Source organism: Herpailurus yagouaroundi, unplaced genomic scaffold (assembly GCF_014898765.1).
Source record: "Herpailurus yagouaroundi ecotype Mexico unplaced genomic scaffold, PumYag 159, whole genome shotgun sequence".
In the NCBI taxonomy this organism is placed as follows: Eukaryota; Metazoa; Chordata; class Mammalia; order Carnivora; family Felidae; genus Herpailurus; species Herpailurus yagouaroundi.
This window is the reverse complement of record NW_024412400.1, coordinates 24,561,962-24,581,451: the sequence shown is the minus strand read 5'-3', so window position 1 is coordinate 24,581,451 and position 19,490 is coordinate 24,561,962. Positions and strand designations below refer to the sequence as shown.

At 38.0% G+C, this 19,490-nt stretch overlaps 1 protein-coding gene and 1 non-coding gene across 11 annotated transcripts in view; one reads left to right on the top strand and one right to left on the bottom strand.

Moving 5' to 3' along the window:
- The window catches only part of TBC1D5 (TBC1 domain family member 5), a 544,621-nt gene that overhangs the window by 115,694 nt on the left and 409,437 nt on the right, over nucleotides 1-19,490 (bottom strand). For all 10 annotated transcript variants that reach the window (XM_040480115.1, XM_040480107.1, XM_040480108.1 and 7 more), the window contains one exon: nucleotides 4,386-4,492. In XM_040480115.1, the coding sequence (XP_040336049.1) occupies nucleotides 4,386-4,492 (107 nt within the window). The remainder of the gene's footprint in view (nucleotides 1-4,385; nucleotides 4,493-19,490) is intronic.
- LOC121034246 (U6 spliceosomal RNA) lies at nucleotides 7,061-7,163 on the top strand. The gene has a single exon (XR_005792332.1). It is a non-coding gene; the product is annotated as a U6 spliceosomal RNA (small nuclear RNA).

The following is a 19,490-nucleotide window of genomic DNA, read 5'->3' as shown; positions in this document are numbered from 1 at the left end:
TCTGGGGCGCCTGGGTGGCGCAGTCGGTTAGGCGTCCGACTTCAGCCAGGTCACGATCTCGCGGGCCGGGAGTTCGAGCCCCGCGTCGGGCTCTGGGCTGATGGCTCAGAGCCTGGAGCCTGTTTCCGATTCTGTGTCTCCCTCTCTCTCTGCCCCTCCCCCGTTCATGCTCTGACTCTCTCTGTCCCAAAAATAAATAAAGGTTGAAAAAAAATTAAAAAAAAAACAAAAAACAAAAACTGTAGCTCTTGTGTGGAAAGGTGGTTGGAAGACCTGGGTTCAATTGTTGGCTCTGCCACTGACAAGCTTGTATTAAATGACTGTCTTAACTTCACCTTGATCCTCAGTTTGTTCATCAACCAAAAGAGGAGCTGGATTAGATCTCTAGGTTCTTTGCAGTTCTGAAATTACGACAGTCTAAGTGAGGTTACTGACTAGATTCTTTGTTACGTCTTTTTTGTTCCATAACATATGAAGGTGGTAATAGGTTTTCAAACAATTCTGACACACAGCAAATCCAGGAACTAGATGCCCTTTACGTTCAGGTTGTAGGGTTATTAACCATCTTGATAAAAATGGCAGCTGACAAATATACAGTTGGTGGTGGCTTCCATGGAATGTGGATATGGGTTCTGGAAATATGCTAGTTGAGTGAGATTCACCTAGATTAGAGTCAGTATGGTACACAGGAAGAGGCTTAGCAAATGAGTCAGAGTTCAATTCTACCATTCTCTCTTTTTTTAAATTTTATTTATTAATCTTGAGAGAGAGAGAGAGAGAGAGAGAGAGAGAGAGAACGAGCAAGCACGTACATGAGAGCGAGGAAGGGCAGAGAAAGAGAGAGAATCCCGAGCAGGCTTTGCACTGTCAGCGCAGAGCCCAACGTGACTCAGGGGTCACAAACTGTGAGATCATGAACTAAGCCTAAATCAAGAGTCAGACACTTAACTAACTGAACTACCCAGGCGTCCCTACCATTATTTTCTTAATACCAACCACTGCAGGACACAAAGCTAAATGCTAATAAATGAGTCGGATCATAAGAAGGAATAATGGATGCAATAAATAAGCAAATAGCTAAAATACAAGGTGCTTACAGGGACACAAAGGGGAAAACATATCCTATCCGAGCCTGAGAATAGCTTCCTGGAGGAGGCAGAAGGTATGCTGGGAATCTCAGGAGGGGATGGATACATACAAGGGTCATGGAGCCATTCTAGCTAGCTTGAAAGCTTACAAGTTTTCAGCCTGGGGAAAGCCACATACCCTTAATCTGTCTGCACTGAAAAAGAATGAAGAAAGATAACCTGCTTTGCCTACCTCATAGCTTGTTGTAAGGACCAAATTAATAAGCACATTGAAGTGCTTGGGAACCGTGAAGAGTATGATCCTATTATTACAGTTTACAGCCCTATTATTTCAGTCTGTTCAAATGAGAAATCTTTTCACAGTAAAGCCTACATCTGATATAAAACAATTAAAGCTCAGTGTCTTATCCTCTAGTTTCAAAGTCTATTCTCAGTTGAGCAATCTCCACTGGGATTTAGGGAGAGCACTGGGACAAAGTGCTTTTCTGAAGCTGGCAATGAACTTGGGGGGCTCAGAGTTCCTTGTTTATTTTTATTTTATTGAGTCTGTCAGCAACACTCAACACTACTGTCACAAGGAGCTGGGCTATGGGAAAATGTACTTTCATGCCTCAAATCTCATCCTTCTACTAGTTCGCTTCACAGAGACTCGTGTGGTTATATATTTACTCTGATCTACTTGAACTGGGAATGATTCTAGTATTTCTAAGTGTTTCATTGTTAATAATAAATAGAAAAAATTTAAGCACTCTGATGTCTGGATTTTTAGAGGATATGGGCAGGGTACTAGCATCATCTTTCCCTCTTTTTCTTCCCCCTCAGTGTAAATGGCCTCCTATATTACTTTATAATTGACATTACTACACTGAAAAGTCTGTCCACTTGTGGATATCTGTGCTATATATAAACTTGCTGTGTTGCATTCTTTTTTTTAAATTTGAACCTCTGTAGCACTGGATTGGATCTTTAAAATATTTTTTTTAAGTTTATTTATTTTGAAAGAGGGGCAGTGAGAGAGGGAGGGAGAGAGAATCCCAAGCAGGCTCCATACTGTCAGTGCAGAGCCCAACGTGGGGCTCGAACTCATGAACTATGAGATTATGACCAGAGCCGAAATCAAGAGTTGGATGCTTAACTGACTGAGCCACCCAGGTGTCCCCTGGATTGGACCTTATTAGATCATTGTAAGTCAGTGCTTTGTGGCCATAGGAGTTCTGGCTGAGTGGGTCATTAGAGATAATTTAACTCAATCCCTATCGGGAAGACCAAGACAGCAAGCACGAATTTCCCCCAATCACAGGGATAGCTGTTGGCAGAGTCAAGATTTGACCCCGTATCCTGATTCCTAATTCAGTCTCCTTGCTCCGTAACTAAAATTATCACCTTGCTGGGTTAGCCATGTGAAAGCCCCTTAATACTATACAGCCTTCTTTATCTTTCCTATAGATATCATCATTCTACAAACTTGCTCTCAACAGCCTTTTAAACATGACTCCTTCCTCCTGACCAATTTCTTCTGTCTCAGAAATACCAATTTAAGGTCCTACATTTTTGGCCATTATCTTGATAATGTTTTTACTTAGTAAGACTCTGAATGTACAAGTGGGGAATGGAATACTTACGGTTTTGTTTTTTTTTTTTTTTTAAAGATACTTATGCTATTATTTTTTTCTCTTAATCCTTAGAGAGAATATATTTTAAAGCTTATAGAATTGGCTTCATTATACTCGTATATTATGTATAATACCTTTGAGATAAAAAGTACTCTATTAAAATCACAGATTCCATTAATAACACTGATTGACTTATTGTATAGAATTCTGGAACAAGAAGAGTGGATGATTCATAGCAAGATCAACCATATTTAACTAGGGAAAAATTACTAAGATCAATAGGTTTAGATAACATATTCACTTCTCCCTTCAGTAAAACCAAATAAATCATATAAGTAGAGAATTCAAAGAGTTATTTTAGCAGTGTTTTCCCCACTCTGTATGTTTCTAAGAATTCCTAATGCTGAACTGATAGAGCTTACCTTAAGTTTATAGACCAAAACTCATATACCTCATTGACCAGAAACCTCATTCTTTACTCATTTTATAGATATTTCATAATTATGGGTATTTATATAGAAAAATACGTAAAAATATGGAAATTCTGATTTTATAGTCAGACTCCTGAGCCTTACCAGAAAAAGAAAAATATATATATATATATGCTATCTTAAGTATCAGAGAAATGATGGATTATATTTCTGACACTTAATGAAATTTTGCATAGGAGAAATGATACAAAATTGCATATTTTTATAGAAAAATATATATAGACACAAGAAAATAAAATCTTTTAAATCTATCAAAGGATAAATAGAGGTCATACTCAAATGTTGAAGTCAACAGCCCAGGAGAAAGCAGAAATCCTTTAGAATTAAAATTTACGTTAAACTTGGAGGCCCAAGTCGATCAGACAGAGCTTTGGCAATGGATCCACAGACAGACTGACTCAAAGACAGTTCGACAACTGCCAACATGACTGTTGGGAATTCTGCCAAAGAGCCAAAGGCTGGGATTACCACCCAATGCCTGGCATTCTCATACTCGTGTTTGAAGCTCTCTCTCTGATACTTCATCCAATATTTTTGTTTGGCTCAAAAGCATCAAGGATTCACAGATTTTTTTAGATCATTAAATGTTCTTATTTTCAAGAAATATAACATTAGTTGTAAAAGAGCACACTTTTTCTCTGAAGTGTAAAGAAAATTTTGGTGACTTGCTTTAAGTTCAAATAGAGAAATCAGCATTAAAGTCTGTTTAAGCCTTTATTTTATTAGGTTACTCTTCACCCAAAAAATAAAAAATACATATTCATAATATGGAATGATTTCATTGTATCATAAACTCTTACAGAAATAGTGCTTTTGATAGCTCTAATGAACACATGGCCCCTGAGGCTCTATCTCAGTCCCTGTGAGGAGTACCCATGATAATGAAGTGTGGCTATAAGGAGAAGTAGTTGCTCAACTATTCTTTGAGTTGTGAGGAAGGAGGAGGGCAGAACAACCTTCTGAGGGACAAGAGATAGGTGTTCCAGTTTCTCAGGGCAACGTCCACTTAATTTACCTGCTAAGTTGCTAGCCAGTGAGATATGTGAGTTTTGCCTACAACTCTAGACACATTCTTTCATTAGGCAGTTCCTCTGTCATTAGACAAATTCCCCATTAGCAATTCTTGGAGCTGTACTGAGAAACCAATTTTTCACCCAACTTAAAATTGTGCATACTCTATTTGGAAATCTTACCTTTGGATCTCGAAGGAACAGAGCCTTAAGAATCAGTGAGTGTACATCCCCAATTAGTGGGTAATGCATCAGAAGGCCAAGACAGGTCTGGTAGTTACTAGAGATCACTAAATAGGAGGAAAAAAAAAGTTCAGAAGCAATACTGTTTAAGATGTTTGCATTACTTGAGAGTAAAAAAATAACAACTTAGATTCAAAGAAAGCAAACCAATAACTCAATTAATTTGATAAAAGGAAATGGGGAAAGGGATCTTTACCAAATGGCCTTTGAAGCGGCACACTGTACTGTTAACTGCAATCTAATATCTAGTACTTATCCTCAGGGGGTGTTGGAAGAAGAGCCTCAGATATCGAGATGTGTACGTTTGCAATATAAATAAACTCTTAGAAGCATGCATATTTATTGCCATTTATATGTCTGTGTTTAAATGTCTCTAGTTTTGCTGCTTAGAAATTAGTAACAAAAATCTTATGAATGGGAAAGAACCAGTTTAAAATTATCATAAAATAATATTTACCTTAATTATGCTCCATAAGTTACATATGTTACATTTATTCTTTTATATATAAATATTACGTAATTCAAAGTTTTAAAAAATCTAATTTCTTTCAATTATTTTTTTCTAAAGGTAACGAGAAATTTAGGTAGAGTATCTATGCAGCATTTCTTGGAGGAAAAATGTCAAAATCTTCATAGATAAGCCTAACTGTGTTCCTTAGACTGTCATTTAATTTTTTTTCCCAAATCAACCTAATTATGGGCGCAATTATTAAACACATCTTTTCAAGCAGGTCTATGTAAACTACTTCATTTCTTGGCAATCCATCTGCCACTGCTGTCACAGTCTTGCCCATTAATGACGCTTGTTTTGTAAGCCACACTGACTGCCTCCACAGCATTGATTGTGAAGAAACTTTACAGTTACAACTTCCTGTTGTTGCAACTGAATCCTTTTCATTAATCAGAACAAACAGTTGAAAAATATTCCATAGGAAAACAACTGTGATTCTATAGAAACAACATAAATCACAAAATAAACAATTGTTTGTGATCAGAAATACCCTCGATTCTTAGATATTTTTTTTTCTTCTTTTGTTGGAAGCAACATTTTTTGCAACAGCTTCTCACCCCCTCCCCCTTCCCATGAACATTATGGGGAAAGGAGACAGGACTGGGCAAAATGAATAATTATAATCTATGTAAGGAACCACTTTATCATCTTCATTTCCGTTGCTGATCTGACAGCTTGTAATTTCATACATCTGCTTTCATTTGTAAAGCACTCACTTATCCTACCCTTTCTGTATCTGTTCAGACTACTCTCTCCTTATTCGTTCATTTTGTCATATTCACATTCAGTTACCTGTTACCCTTTTTTTCTCTAGAATTCAAAAAGCTAGCAGGCTGGGAACAGTATAATGCTTCCACGTAGTTTTTTCTTTGAGATCTAACAAATGAATAAAACTTAGATAATCAATTCATACTTACCCAAATACTATAATGATTATATACTAGTATATAATGACCCGGAAAGAATTCTTGTATATTTTGTAAGAGAGGCAGGAGGGTTTTGTGGGAATGGTTCTGGGCTCGGGACTCAAAGATGTGGGTTTGAATTCTGGGACACCGTATGAACCTTTCATAAAGTTGCCTTAAGATTAAAGGACATATTGTATGGCTGATTTATAGCAGCTGCTCAAAACCTGTTGGTAACCTCTCCGAGCTTAAACTCAGTCATTTGGAATACAACTTCCTGTTAAAAAAAATTATCTGCCTGCTTTATTCAATCCAATAGTTATTTGTTGAGTACCTAACCCATGACAAGCCCCATGTTGGGCGGGGAGGCAGAAATAAACAAAACACAGTCCTTACTCTGTAGAAAATTAAAGCGAAGAAGGGCAGATGTGTAACAAGAAGCAGTTATTATTATGACTACCACTAAGATGACAAAAAACTTATCGAAGGCTTTCTGAGACCAGGCCCTATGCTAAGAATTTTCCCTACATTATCTCATTTAATTTCTACGACTATCTTATTATAAGGGTATAGTTATCATCCCTGTTTACAGATGAGAAAACTAATACTTTGAAAGGCTGAATCATTTCCCAAATCACACAGTGAGTTGGTAGCGGTGCAAGACTCGAAATTCAGAAATCTAGCTACAGGGTCTGCGCTCTAATACATGGCTTTGTTTTGAAAAGGCAGTTGTTTTGAAAATGAGATGCCATAATGAACGCAACAGTCACTGCAAACAGAAAAGCCAGTTAGTATTACTACCCTTGTTGTAGCAGTTTTAAGCAGCCTGGATGGTCAGCATAACCCTGTCTCTAGAATGGCCTGATATAGACAGGCACTTATTTGGAGGGACAAGGGCAACAGTCCTGTTATTACAACTTGAAAGAACTTTTGAAGCTGTCAGAAGCTGTAACACATGTAAGGGAAGCCAACTAATGCGTTAATAATATCCTACTTGCAGAGTGAAAGAAGGAGCTAACATTCTTTCTCTCATTTCTCCCTTTCATCCACCCAGACACTGAATGCGATGAACATTTCCTGAGCATCTACTATATCCCGGACACACAGAGACCGCTAGGCACTGGCACTAGGGATATAACTGCAAATGAATCTGAGCTCTGAAGGGTAGCAGAACATGCCAGCTGAAATACTGCTGTAGAGTGCTCACTTCGGCAGTACATGTGCTAAAACTGGAACGATACAGAGTCAGCGTGGTCCCTGAGCAAGGGTGACGTGCAAATTTGTGAAGTTAAATACTGCTATGGGAGTTCAGGACATGCCACCCCCAAATATGTCCCTTTGGTATACTGATTATTTTGAGCTATAGGCACTTGAAAAACAACAAAAACAGAGTGAGGCTTTCTTTGAACTCCCCTTATCTGCCTAAAAATAAACCCTCCAAAAGGAAGTCAATGGTCATAAATTCCCCCAGGACAAACTTGGTCACAAACTCATACCTTTCATCTATTCTTCTAAGGGTCCACTGTCTTTCCTAAAAATCATTTATTTTCCTCTATGAGATCTACATCCTCTCTCCCCTTTCTTTATTAAGACAGTATTTAATCCTAAATTCTAAAGCCAATCTTTGAGATTTGCTCATTATTCCCTGAGTACCAAATACAAATGAGACACACATTTTTATATACATGTCAATATGTATTAATTATATAATTATAAATATTTTATTAAGATTAAAATAATATTAAAATATATGATTATGTAATTAACACATATATAATTATATAATAAGATAGACGTTAATAAACTTCTGTTTTTCTCATTAATATGTTTTTTGTTAAAGAATGCAGCTGAAAACCTAAATGAGTGTAGGTAAAGTTTTACCTCCCCTATAGCCCACTGTCTTCAGATAATACTATATCTATTAATGAAAACTTGTACGTTTAGAGCACTTTTAATTTGCAATTGCATACGCGAAGCGTTAGGTCCATTTTGAATTGCCGTGCCCAATTAAGAGTAGGCAAGAGAGAATAACACAAGCTGGTTTACAAACAAAATAGCAGGGATCTGATCGAATAAGAATTTAGTTTTGATCTTTACAGCAGATTGTTGTTGCACGTGAGAAACTCATCTGCAGTGCTGTTCCTTCTCTAGTGCTTATTCTATCAGAGCAGGGCAGTGACACAGGAAAACAAGTAAAAAGGCTGATTTTTGCTATCTCCCTGCATTTGAAACCAAGTACATATATGCTTTCAAAACAAAGTACCGAAGCTGCACACCCTGAAGAGCTCACTCAGAGACGATGGAGACAAATGTAAGTGGTACCTAGGATAACAGACTGGATTTGGAATCAGATGATCTAAGTTAGAATCTAGATTAGATCTACTTCAGAATGCTCGCTTACTCCGTGTGTGACCTAGGCAAGGCGCTTAACTTCATGAGCTTTATTTCTCCCATTTATAAAACAGATAATGATGCTTACACTACGCGCAGGGTTCCTATAAGGGTGGCACAGATGCAAGGTAGTGTGTTTCCCATCTTGTTTAATTCTTGCTGAATGGCACTCCCTCCGCACGAAGCAGAGCTGACTTCTCTGTCTCTACCTCTACATGGCACACGACTGTTCTGGAGGTGTCTAAGGGAGCTGGCTTAAATAGTTTCTCCAGTAATAAGAAAACAAAAAAAATAATGAAATCAGTAAAGATAATCAGAGGATGATACTGTTTTGAGAAAGCCTAAAGCAATATGGTTAAATAACTTACATATAATTCAAAGTTAGCTATACCTACAAGTGTAAAACTCGCAAATAAAACACTTTATTCTAATTACTTAATTTTATATTTAGATATACTTACTTTCTCAAGTTGACAAAATGGACTGGGAACAACTACCAAAGAACACAAAACTAAATGTAGACTTCCTTTCTCTAAAATTAAAAAAGTAATAGCTATCACTTATTAAGCATCTATAATGTGCCTGGCAACTTGCCATACATTATACAAATATCCTGTGAGTCCTGCTAATCCCTACTAAGGAACCTGTGGTCATCAACTCCACATTGTGGATGAGGAGACAGCAGTGCAGAGAGGATAAACAACACATTCAAGGCCACCGGGCTCCTGAACGGCAGAGACAGCGCTGAATGAACCCAGGTCTGTGTAGCTGACAGCCTCATTCTCCATCGCTATATCTTACACATTGCTGCACTCCTAGCAGAAAATGTCACAACAGGGGCACCTGGGTGGCGCAGTTGGTTAAGCGTCCGACTTCAGCCAGGTCACGATCTCGCGGTCCGTGAGTTTGAGCCCCGCGTCAGGCTCTGGGCTGATGGCTCGGAGCCTGGAGCCTGTTTCCGATTCTGTGTCTCCCTCTCTCTCTGCCCCTCCCCCGTTCATGCTCTGTCTCTCTCTGTCCCAAAAATAAATAAAAACGTTGAGAAAAAAAAAAAATTAAAAAAAAAAAAAAGAAAATGTCACGACAGGAGTATCCATGTACAGAGGTCAAGTTCAGACACAGGGCAGATGGCTTCTGAACACCAACTATGTTGTGAGTGACAGAGAAGCCTCAAAGATACACTGAAATAAAGGTCTCCGTATATAAGGGCAAGTATAGTAAATATTTAGAAATAGGCATAATTTTGTAGTTAGCTATAAAGAGGTATATAAATCAAATAATCATGGATTAAATGTAAAATAAAAATAATTAGCTAACAAGAATAACAAAAAAGAAAACCTCAAGGCTTTAAAATAATTTATTCTACCTCTACACTGAAAACAAAGCCAACGTGTATTTTAAGTCTCGCAAGTTACCCGGCATGCAGAAGACAGTCAATAAATGCTATGTGCTCTGAAAAAATACTTGTCGAAGACCTAATACATGAAGGAAAAAAGAAATAATTTTTGCATTTGTTCTCTTCCACTATTTAAAACCCTTACTATTTTGACTTTCCCAGTTATAAAATGGCAACATATAAGATTGGATTTCAGATGGACCAAAAAACCAGGTTGGGGCAGGGAGTAATCGTAAATAAAATCAACGAAACTTTGATTCTTTTCAGTCTTGGAGAAAGCCAAATATAAAACAGAGTAATATCCTTCTCCATACAAAGTGACTTTCACCCAGTGTTTATGATCCTCCTAAGACTGTGTCCTTCTGGGTCTTCTTCCCTGGTTGCCGCTGTGACCACTGCCACTCTTAGCGCCGTCAATCACTGCAACATCCACCCTCAAAACCCAAGATGGACACACACTCTTCTGTAAGCAATGGGATGCTCTTTATTTCTCTAGTAGATTTTGCTCAGAAATATGAGAATTTTAAATTAGATTTTTGGAAAGAGGAGAATCTCAAATTCAGAGTAGCCTACTCTTCAGAAATTTTTATTTTTTTATTTTTTATTTTTTTAAGAGTTTACTTTTAAGTACTCTCTACATCCAACGTGGGTCTCAAACTCACAACCCCAAGATCAAGAGTTGAATGCTGTACTGACTGAAGCAGCCAAGGCACTCCCAGAAAAAAAAAACAAAAAAACAAAAAAACTTTAAAAAGTGGTCTTCTTGGGGCGCCTGGGTGGCTCAGTCAGTTAAGTGTCTGACTTTGGCTCAGGTCATGATCTCCTGGTTCGTGAGTTCGAGCTCCGCATCGGGCTCTATGCTGACAGCTCAGCATTTGGATTCCTCTCTGCCCCTCCCTTGCTTGCGCTCTCTCTCTCTCAAAAATAAACATTTAAAAAATAAAAATAAAAAATAAAAGTGCTCCTCTTATTGCTTCACTTTATAACGATTTTTTAAATGTTTATTTTTTGAGACAGAGAGAGAGAGCGAGCGAGCATGCAAGAGCAGGGAGGGGCAGAGAGAGAGGGACAGAGAGAATCTCAAGCAGGCTCCTCACTGTCAGCACGGAACTCAATGTGGGGCTCACATCCACGAACTGATCATGACCTGAGCTGAAACCAATAGTCATATGTTCAACTGAGCTACCCAGGTGCTCCAAGCTTAATACGCTTTAAACAGAATTTATTTTAATCAGAGATCAAACAACCTAAGAGATCTCTACTCAAGACTTTATATCTTTAAACATACAGTGTTGTCAAATGAAAGGTAGTAAGTAAACAAGTATCTGAGTAGAGAATTGGCAGTGGGTAGGGTGTGAGTATAGTTATGATACACTGTATTGCTCAGCTGTAATAACATTTGCCTCTGGTTAAAGTTGATTTAACCAAAATTATGGTATAATGTCATAGGGGTAGGGAGATAAGGAATGCATTTGTGATGTGGGGGCTGGCAGGGGTTGGCCTTCAGTGCTAGGGATGAGTTAAAGCTTCGTTTTCTTGAATGAGAAGTCAGTAGACAACGTTTAAAGTGAGAGTTAGTAACATTAGGATTTTTTTTTTTTCTTTACAATATGGAAGGCAAATGTTTTTTTGGTCAACTAAAAGAAAGCACATGGGCCTGGGGACTGGGAGCAAGTGTTAATTTTGTAACCAGCCTTATAGAATGATTTGACTTTTTAAAGTATGTACATGTATAACTTCCATAAAAATCAGAACTCTGTTTAAAACTTCCACAAAGAGGGGCACCTGGCTTACTCAGCTGGTCCAACTCTTGATTTCTGCTCAGGTCATGATCCTGTGGCATCTAGTCCTGCATTGGGCTCCACACTGGGCATGAAGCTTGCTTGGGATTCTCTCTCTTCCTCTCTCTCTGCCCCTCCCCTGCTCTCTCTCTCTTTCTCTTCCTCTAAAATAAAAAAAAAAAAAAATATATATAATGAACCTTTTCAATTTAGAGACTCATGTTTAATAAGCCTGATTTATAGTTTTTGCCTCTCAATTTTGATCCAAATGAAGGAAAACCATAGGTCAGGTTTTTAATCAATTATTTGTTAATCTGAATACAGGTATATAGATATAGGTACATTTTATTTCATTGCTTCAGGATTTTTAATTCCTTACTCAGAAACACAGATGTGTCAGTAGAAATGGTGGAGGTACAGAAGATATTTGAGAAGTGTTGACATTATCTCTTTCTTTTGTTGCCCTTCATGATTCACTTATTTAACTAGCATTTATTAAATACCTATTTTGTTCCATACATTGAGTTAAGTGTTATGGACATGACGAGAAATAAGATACAATCTCAGCTTTCTCTTGATAGCATGGTGGAAGACAAGCATAAGACTGACTGCAACATAGGAGGCAGCTGGTAACAATGGCACATGCGAAGGGCTGGGACAGCTCCCAGGGTGGAAGGCCGCAAAGGCAGAGAGGACCAGCCAGCAAATCGAAGTCCACAGAGCAGGACACTGAGCTGCCCGATGGCGGAGTGCTGCAGAGAAATGGAGGCATGGAAGCAAGTGGCAGTCTTAGCCTGTACACAGGGGATGGAGTTCAGATTTCACTCTGTATTCGTTAACCCTCACGGAAGGACTGAAGTAATGTAATCACATTTGGTTTTAGAAAGATTAATGCCAGCACAGAGTGATCAGTGGAGGGAGGAAAAGAGGGACAAGATGCAGGGGGTCAGCTCCAGTTCCTGGTAATATTACAGAGGGGAGAAGATGAATACTTGAAGTAGGAAAGGGGCAGAGGGGTACAGTGGGCAGAAATTGCTGGAAAGATGCGATTTTTGTATGCAACTAAATTTGGGCAATGTATGCATATGACAGAGCAGACAGTAAGAAATTATCAAGAAAAATGTTAACGAATTTACATAATAAGGTTACTTCAAAAATACAGTGACTTTTAATTATTTGTAGAAAGTATTTTTTTCCACAACCTCTTTTCTTTCCTGGGGTTTATAACTGTCTCCTTTTCCATTTGCCATGTCATGTAGCTATTTAACACAAGTTTAACCTTAAACACTATCCCAGTTGTATATATCCATTTTCAAAAATTCAAATCAATTTTTAGGTATTTCTGTCAATTTCTTTTTTTTTTAATTTTATTTTTTTGAGGAAATTTATCAGGAGCTCTCTGGCCTGTTCTCTCATCCTGGGGAGGCCCTTTACCTCTTGCAAATGTTGTATCCTTATTTCCTAGAGCACCTAGCTTCTTTCTAGCTTTATACACTCAGTCTGGTGGAGCACATCCTCTAAAAGCTTTAGGGACAGGACAGGAAATTTTTTGAAAGTTTCTCTGTTTGAAAGATTTTATTTTGACACTTAATTGTTACGCTAGGTACAGAATTCCAGGCTGTTAATACTTTTCCTTCAGAAAATTGGGAGCCCTGTTCGAGAGTATTTTGTCTTCCAGTGAAAAAGTCTCATAACATTCTAATTCACATTCTTCTATGTGACCAGTTTATCTTTTCCACCCCCCCCATCTAAATTCATAGTAGTGTACCTTAATTTGCATGTATTTTCAGATATAATGGACCTTTCAATTTAGAAACTCATGTTTTTCTGTTCAATTGGAAGTTTCTCTTTAATTGCTTCACTGATGATTTTCTCCCTTCTGTTTTTCTTTTTTGTTTGTTTATCCTGTGTTTGTTATGTCTTTCTTCTCTTTCTCTCTTTCTCTATTAAAAGAAATCTCATTATCTAGATGTTGGATCTCCTGGCCAGATCCTTTAATTTTCTTTTTTATTTTCTAAATCTATTTTATGTGCTACTTTTTGGGATACTTTTTCAGTTTTATATTCCAACCACCTTATTTTCATATTGTAACTTTCAATTACACTTTTTCCTTTGAATTATGTTTCTCTTAGTTCTCTGAGACTTTTCCTCCTCCCTATATAGTCTCTGTGTACTCACAGTTGTTTTTTCTCCCGGCTGCTTGTTTAGATCTCTGCTTTCATTTTGATGTTTTCCTCAAATGTTCAGTGATTTCTGGCTATCTGGTCATGTCTAAGAGTGGGTTAGTACAGAGATAACCTGAAGGTGTCTGTGCATTGATGGGTAGGTCTGTTAACTCTAGGGTTTACACAGGTCATTCTTGAGTAATCCCTGAGCCTAGACTTTTAGGCATTTTTTCTTGGGTTTTGCCAGAGAAGAATCCCCCAAACTTTGTATAGAGGGAGAGAGTCTGGTTTTAGTGTTCTGGGAACACTAAAGATGGTAAAGAATACTGCTGGGCTCCATGTTTACTGAAACTCCCTGAGTCCCTAGTCTGGAGATCCTCCATTTTACTGCCTTCAGGATAAATCCTGGAGGTACAGGTTGGAGATCTGAGTATATAACAGCTTCTTAAATAGACTTTCAACCAGTTCTTTTTTAGATTTTTTAAAAAATATATATTTATTTTGACAGAGCGAGAAAGGGAGAGAGTGTGCACGAGCGAGCATGAGCCCGCGAGGGGCAGAGAAAGAGAAAGAATCCCAAGCAGGCTCTGTGCTGTCAGCACAGAATCCAGCTTGCGGCTTGATCTCACAGTTCATGAGATCATGACTCGAGCTGAAATCAAGAGTCAAACGCTTAACCCACTGAGCCACCTAGGTACCCCTTGTTTTTTAGTCTTAACCATTTCCCTTCCTCTACCAATTTTCAGAGATACCTAGCACTGCCAATTTCTCTACTTTTAGGAATTTTATGGAATATTTCTTGGTTTCCTCCATGATCAAATTTGTATTGAGCCTTCTCAGATCTGTCACTTATCATTCACCCATCTGATTTCCTGCTTCCAAAATCTCTGTAATCTCCTTCCTAATTCTCTGGGTCCCATGGGTTTATGTTATTTTAATGGGGTTTCAGGAGCAACAGGGGTAAAGGCAGGGTATCAGTATAACATCTCATGTCTGATATCTTTAATTACTTCTTTAATGATATTTCTACTCAGCATCGGGGCAGATGAACTGATAGGGAAGAAGAATCTAGGTGAGGAGGCAACAGAGTGGGGAAAGGTAAGGAAGAAGGTTAAGTGAAAAAGCTGGGGAAGTTAGTAGTCAGGAAACCCAAGATCACCATCTTCTTTTCTCTAATCATCAGACAGAATGGCTCTAGTCAACTTGCAAGACTATTCACATTGTATTTTGACAGCAACAGATGAACATGGAATCTTGAATATTTCTGGGTAAGATTCCAGTGATGGATATAATTTTGTTGGCTTTTGCCCATTTAAGTTATCCTAGAGTTCCTGAATCCATCTATTATATGGCTTTCTAGGGCGAGGGGAAAATGTGGGATGGGAGTAAGAACATGGAAAGGCAAGATTTGGGCATTAGGAGAGAAGACTACTCCCTCCCCTTTATAAAAGGCCAGAATAGCGTATGAACTATGATTTTGAACATGAAATAGAATGTCACTAGGAGAATAATTATCCTTTCATAACTCCATTCCTGTAGTTGCAGAAATTAAAATTATTTTCAAGCAAAAAAACCTGACATTAAAGACAATGCGATACATATTAGAATGGTCAAAATCAAAAACAATGACACCACCCAATGCTGGTGACAATGTGGAGCTACGAGAACTTTCATTCATTGATGGTAATGAAAAGTGGTTATAGCCATTTTAGAAGATGGTTTAGCAATTATGTTGTGATTTTTCAGGTCTGATCACAGGCAATTACAAAGATATGATAGTTAATTTTATGTATCAATTTGGCCTATACGATGCCCAAATAGTATGCAAAACATTAGTTCTGGGTGTGTCTGTGAGTATGTATCTGGAAGAGATTAGTATCTGAGTCAGTAGGCTGAGTGAAGAGATTTGCCCTTAAAAACAGTAGGCATCAGCCAATCCATTGGGGTCCCAAATGGAACAAAAAGGTGAAGAAAAGGTGAATTCTTTCTCTATTCTTGAGCTGGAATATCCATTTTCTCCTGCCCTTGGATATCAGAGCTCCTGATCCTCAAGCCTTTGGACTCCGAGATTTCCACCACAGGACCCCTAGTTTTCAGGCTTGCAGACTGAGACTGAATTACACCACTGGCTTTCTTGGTTCTACACCTTGCAGATGACTGATGGTGAGACTTCCAGGCCTCCATGACTGAGGGAGCCAATTCCTATAATAAATGTCCTCATTATATCTGAATTTATATTCTATTGGTTCTTTTTCTCTGGAGAACTCTGACTAATACAAAAACTTCTACCTGATAGGTCACAGGGGGAAACGGTCCACCCCACACCAGACATGGTGCATAGGCAGGGCACTCTAGTCTCTGAAAGGATATGCAGTCAACGTCTTGGCCAACCTAGCCAGCATTATCTTTCACATGTTTATATTCCTAGCCCTGGTGCTTTCATTCCTAGGTTTCTTTATCTGAGCTCTAGGGCACAGGTCCTTTTCAGGTGCTTCTGCCAGGACCTCTTATGGGGTTTGGAAGAACTCTTGAAAACATTTTTCTTCATTTGACTTAGCACCCAGTTCTTTTCCATTTCGAGTCTTTCCACCTCAATCCCCAACCGTGCCCCCAAACCACAGCCATCTCAGGGTCCTTAAACTACCAGAATCTTTTGTTCAGGGCTCCTTCAACAGTGAGATGACCCCACATACATGCTGATCTATCTGACCCTCAACCAATGTACCATTCCATGGGTGAAATGAAGCAGATGGAGTTGACATTTTCTCCAGTTTTTGACTCTTGCTTATATCACCACAGTGATTAAAGGCTTAACTCTTCCATTTTTCACTTGTTTCTCTAATTGGATACTCTAACACCTAATAGCTCAGGTCTCTCTTCTGCCCAGCTCAACTGAGTTCCTGACATTTACCATCTTATCCGGCAATCAGGCTCCTTGAGATTTACCCAAATGAAATGAAAACTTGCGTCCACACAAAAACTTGCACACTGATATTTGCAGTGGCCTTATTCATAGTTGCCAAAACTTGGAAGAAACTAAGATATCCTTTAGTAGGTGAGTGGATAAAGTGTGGTATAACCAGACAATGGAATATTATTCAGAGCTAAAAAGAAATTAGCTATCAAGCCATAAAAAGACAAAGAGAAAACTCAAATGGGTATTACTAAGTGAAAGAAGCTAATCTGAAAAGGCTATGTACTGTATGATCTCAACTATATGGTATTCTGGAAAAGGTAAAACTATGAAGACAATAAAAACAATCAGTGGTTGTCATGGGTTACAGGGGCCAAAGAGATGAAGAGGCAGAGCACAGAGGATTTTTAGGGCAGGGAAACTATCAGATACTACTAGAATGATGAACAGATGTCACTATACATTTGTCCAAACCCACAGAAGGTATAACATCAAGAGTGAATAGTATTGTAAACTAGGCACTTTAAGTGATAATGATGTGTCACTATATAGGCTTGATTATAACAAATACAGCACTGTGGTGAGGGATGCTGACAGTGGGGTAGGCTGTTGTGCATGTGGGGGTGGGAGTATCTGGGAATTCTGTATTTTCAGCTCAACTGTGCCGTGAACCTAAAATTTCTTTAAAAACTAAGGTCTAGTGGGGCACCTGGGTATCTCATTGGTTAAGCAGCTGACTCCTGATTTTGGCTCAGGTCATGATCTTGTGGTTTTTGAGTTCAAGCCCTACACTGGGCTCTGTGCTGACAACATGGAGCCTGCATGGGATTCTCTCTCTCTCTCTCTCTCTCTCTCTCTCTTTCTCTCTCTCCCCTCTCCTGCTTGCACTATCTCTCCCAAAAAAATAAACATTAAAGAAAAAGTCTATTGAAAAAAATCTAACCATAAAAAAATGTGCTACTATTATGTATCAGCCTGTTAGTGAGATTTTAGAAAATTTTTAAACTAAAATATAAAGTAATATAAATGGTATTTGTAATTCAAAGGGTTATATTAATATTCATATCTGAGATGGTCATAAAGTGACTGGCAATATTTAATGTCTGAGTGGGAAGAGAGCTGGCAGTCAGGAAGTGCTTAAACACTCCTTTAAAAATAAGACCACTAATTTGTGTTTTGATAAAAATTCTGTGACACACTACTATGTAATTTAAGAGAGCCTTTGTTTCTTAGTCACCGAGGTTGGGTAAAGCTTTTCCAGAAAAGACAAATAAATTCAATTTGTAGTTGAAATAAACTGTATTTTGACATCAGTATAATACGGAACATGATCTTAACAAGAAAATAGAGAAACAGAAATTCTGGGGTAGGACAGATGGAAACACTGGCAGAGAAACAGGTAGCAGCTGAAGAGTTAGTAGAGATCTAAAATGAAATAAAAAGGCACAGTTTCAAACTACCAAGATGACCCAATTGCCATGCCAGGCCAGACCAAGGAATGGCTAAAGACACCCTACAGAAAACCCAGGAAAATTACAGTGTTGTGACATGTTTACGTTGGCGAAAAAACAAGGTAGGAAGTGGGTAGAAGTACCAAGAAGGAAAGTTTTCCATTTACAAAGTATTCAGAGCGAAGGTAAATTAAAAGAGACAATAACATTTAAGAGTTACTTTCTAGCTAGGAAAATCTACTGTTAAAAGAATTTGATTATAGTATTTTAGCTGTTAATGCAATTTACAAGACAAATAAAAGGTATGGTATATTGTAAATGAGGGAAAATGTTTTTCTTTGGTGCTAATAAAAATTAAATCAATAAAAAACAAATGTAAACATTTTTAGATACTTAAAAAGTAGACAATGCTTTCTTTACAAAAGCCATATTGAAAAGTGTATTTTAAAAAATCTATTTGAATTCATATTCTAAGAGTTTCTTCTGTCTTCTCAGCAATTACTGCATACATATCCATTCCACCAACCCATCCCAGGTCTCCAGGGTACCCTTCCATCTGAGATCACCCCATATACTGAGCACATGAAAAGCTTCAGATGCTCTGAGGGTTAGGGAAAAATTGTAACACATGTGGTTCTGGTCCTGAAGAGCTAAAAATCTACTTTCGAAGATGGGACTAACATGCAAGAAAGAACAACATAAGATGGAGTATAATTAAATGCCATGCTGAATTGTATTGATTAAAATCTTATAGGAATGCAAAAGCGAGAGGTCAGTATGGGCTAGAATAATGGGGAAAGTTTGGGAAAAAGCTGTCTTGGCCTAGACCTGAAAACAGAAGCACCATTTAGGCAGATAGAGCCAGGGGAAGGAGGGAACCACATGAGTGACTTTATTTCAGTACAGAATAAGTCAGTAAAAACAATAGTGTGGTGAGAGTATGGGTATTAATAAACTATTGCAGGAGTAATGGTTCATGATCAGATTTCCTTATCTCCTAACCTTTATTAATATACACAAACTTAATCCACATAATCCAGCAAAGAATTAAAAAAACCCACTTCTTATAACACATAAGAAAGTAAACGTGATGGTTTTATTAAAATGTTTGGGAATTACTCAGAAATGGATACCATGTATCTGTAGTAAAGCAAAAGTTTCATTCAAAGAACAGCCATTTGACCCCATCATTTCAATGGTTAAATTTTAAAATCTATACATATAATGTTCATATTGTTATTCTTCCAATATGAAATTTTATTTATACTTAATAAAATCAAGGTAGGGCTTGAGGAACGGAAAAGGTGATGTAAGAACCAGCCTGCTCTAGCCCTATGGTCTTGATCTGGCTTCCTAACTTCTAAACGTGGAGGTTGGGCTGAATCTCTGAAGCCTCAAAAAAATGCAATGTTTGTAGGAAATCTATTAAGTGGTTGAATACTCTACTTGCCTGACAAACTACTTTTAAAGTGAATGAAAGCTTGGTTCAAGGTAATGAAAGAAAACTGTAAGAATACTTTTGTTAAAAACT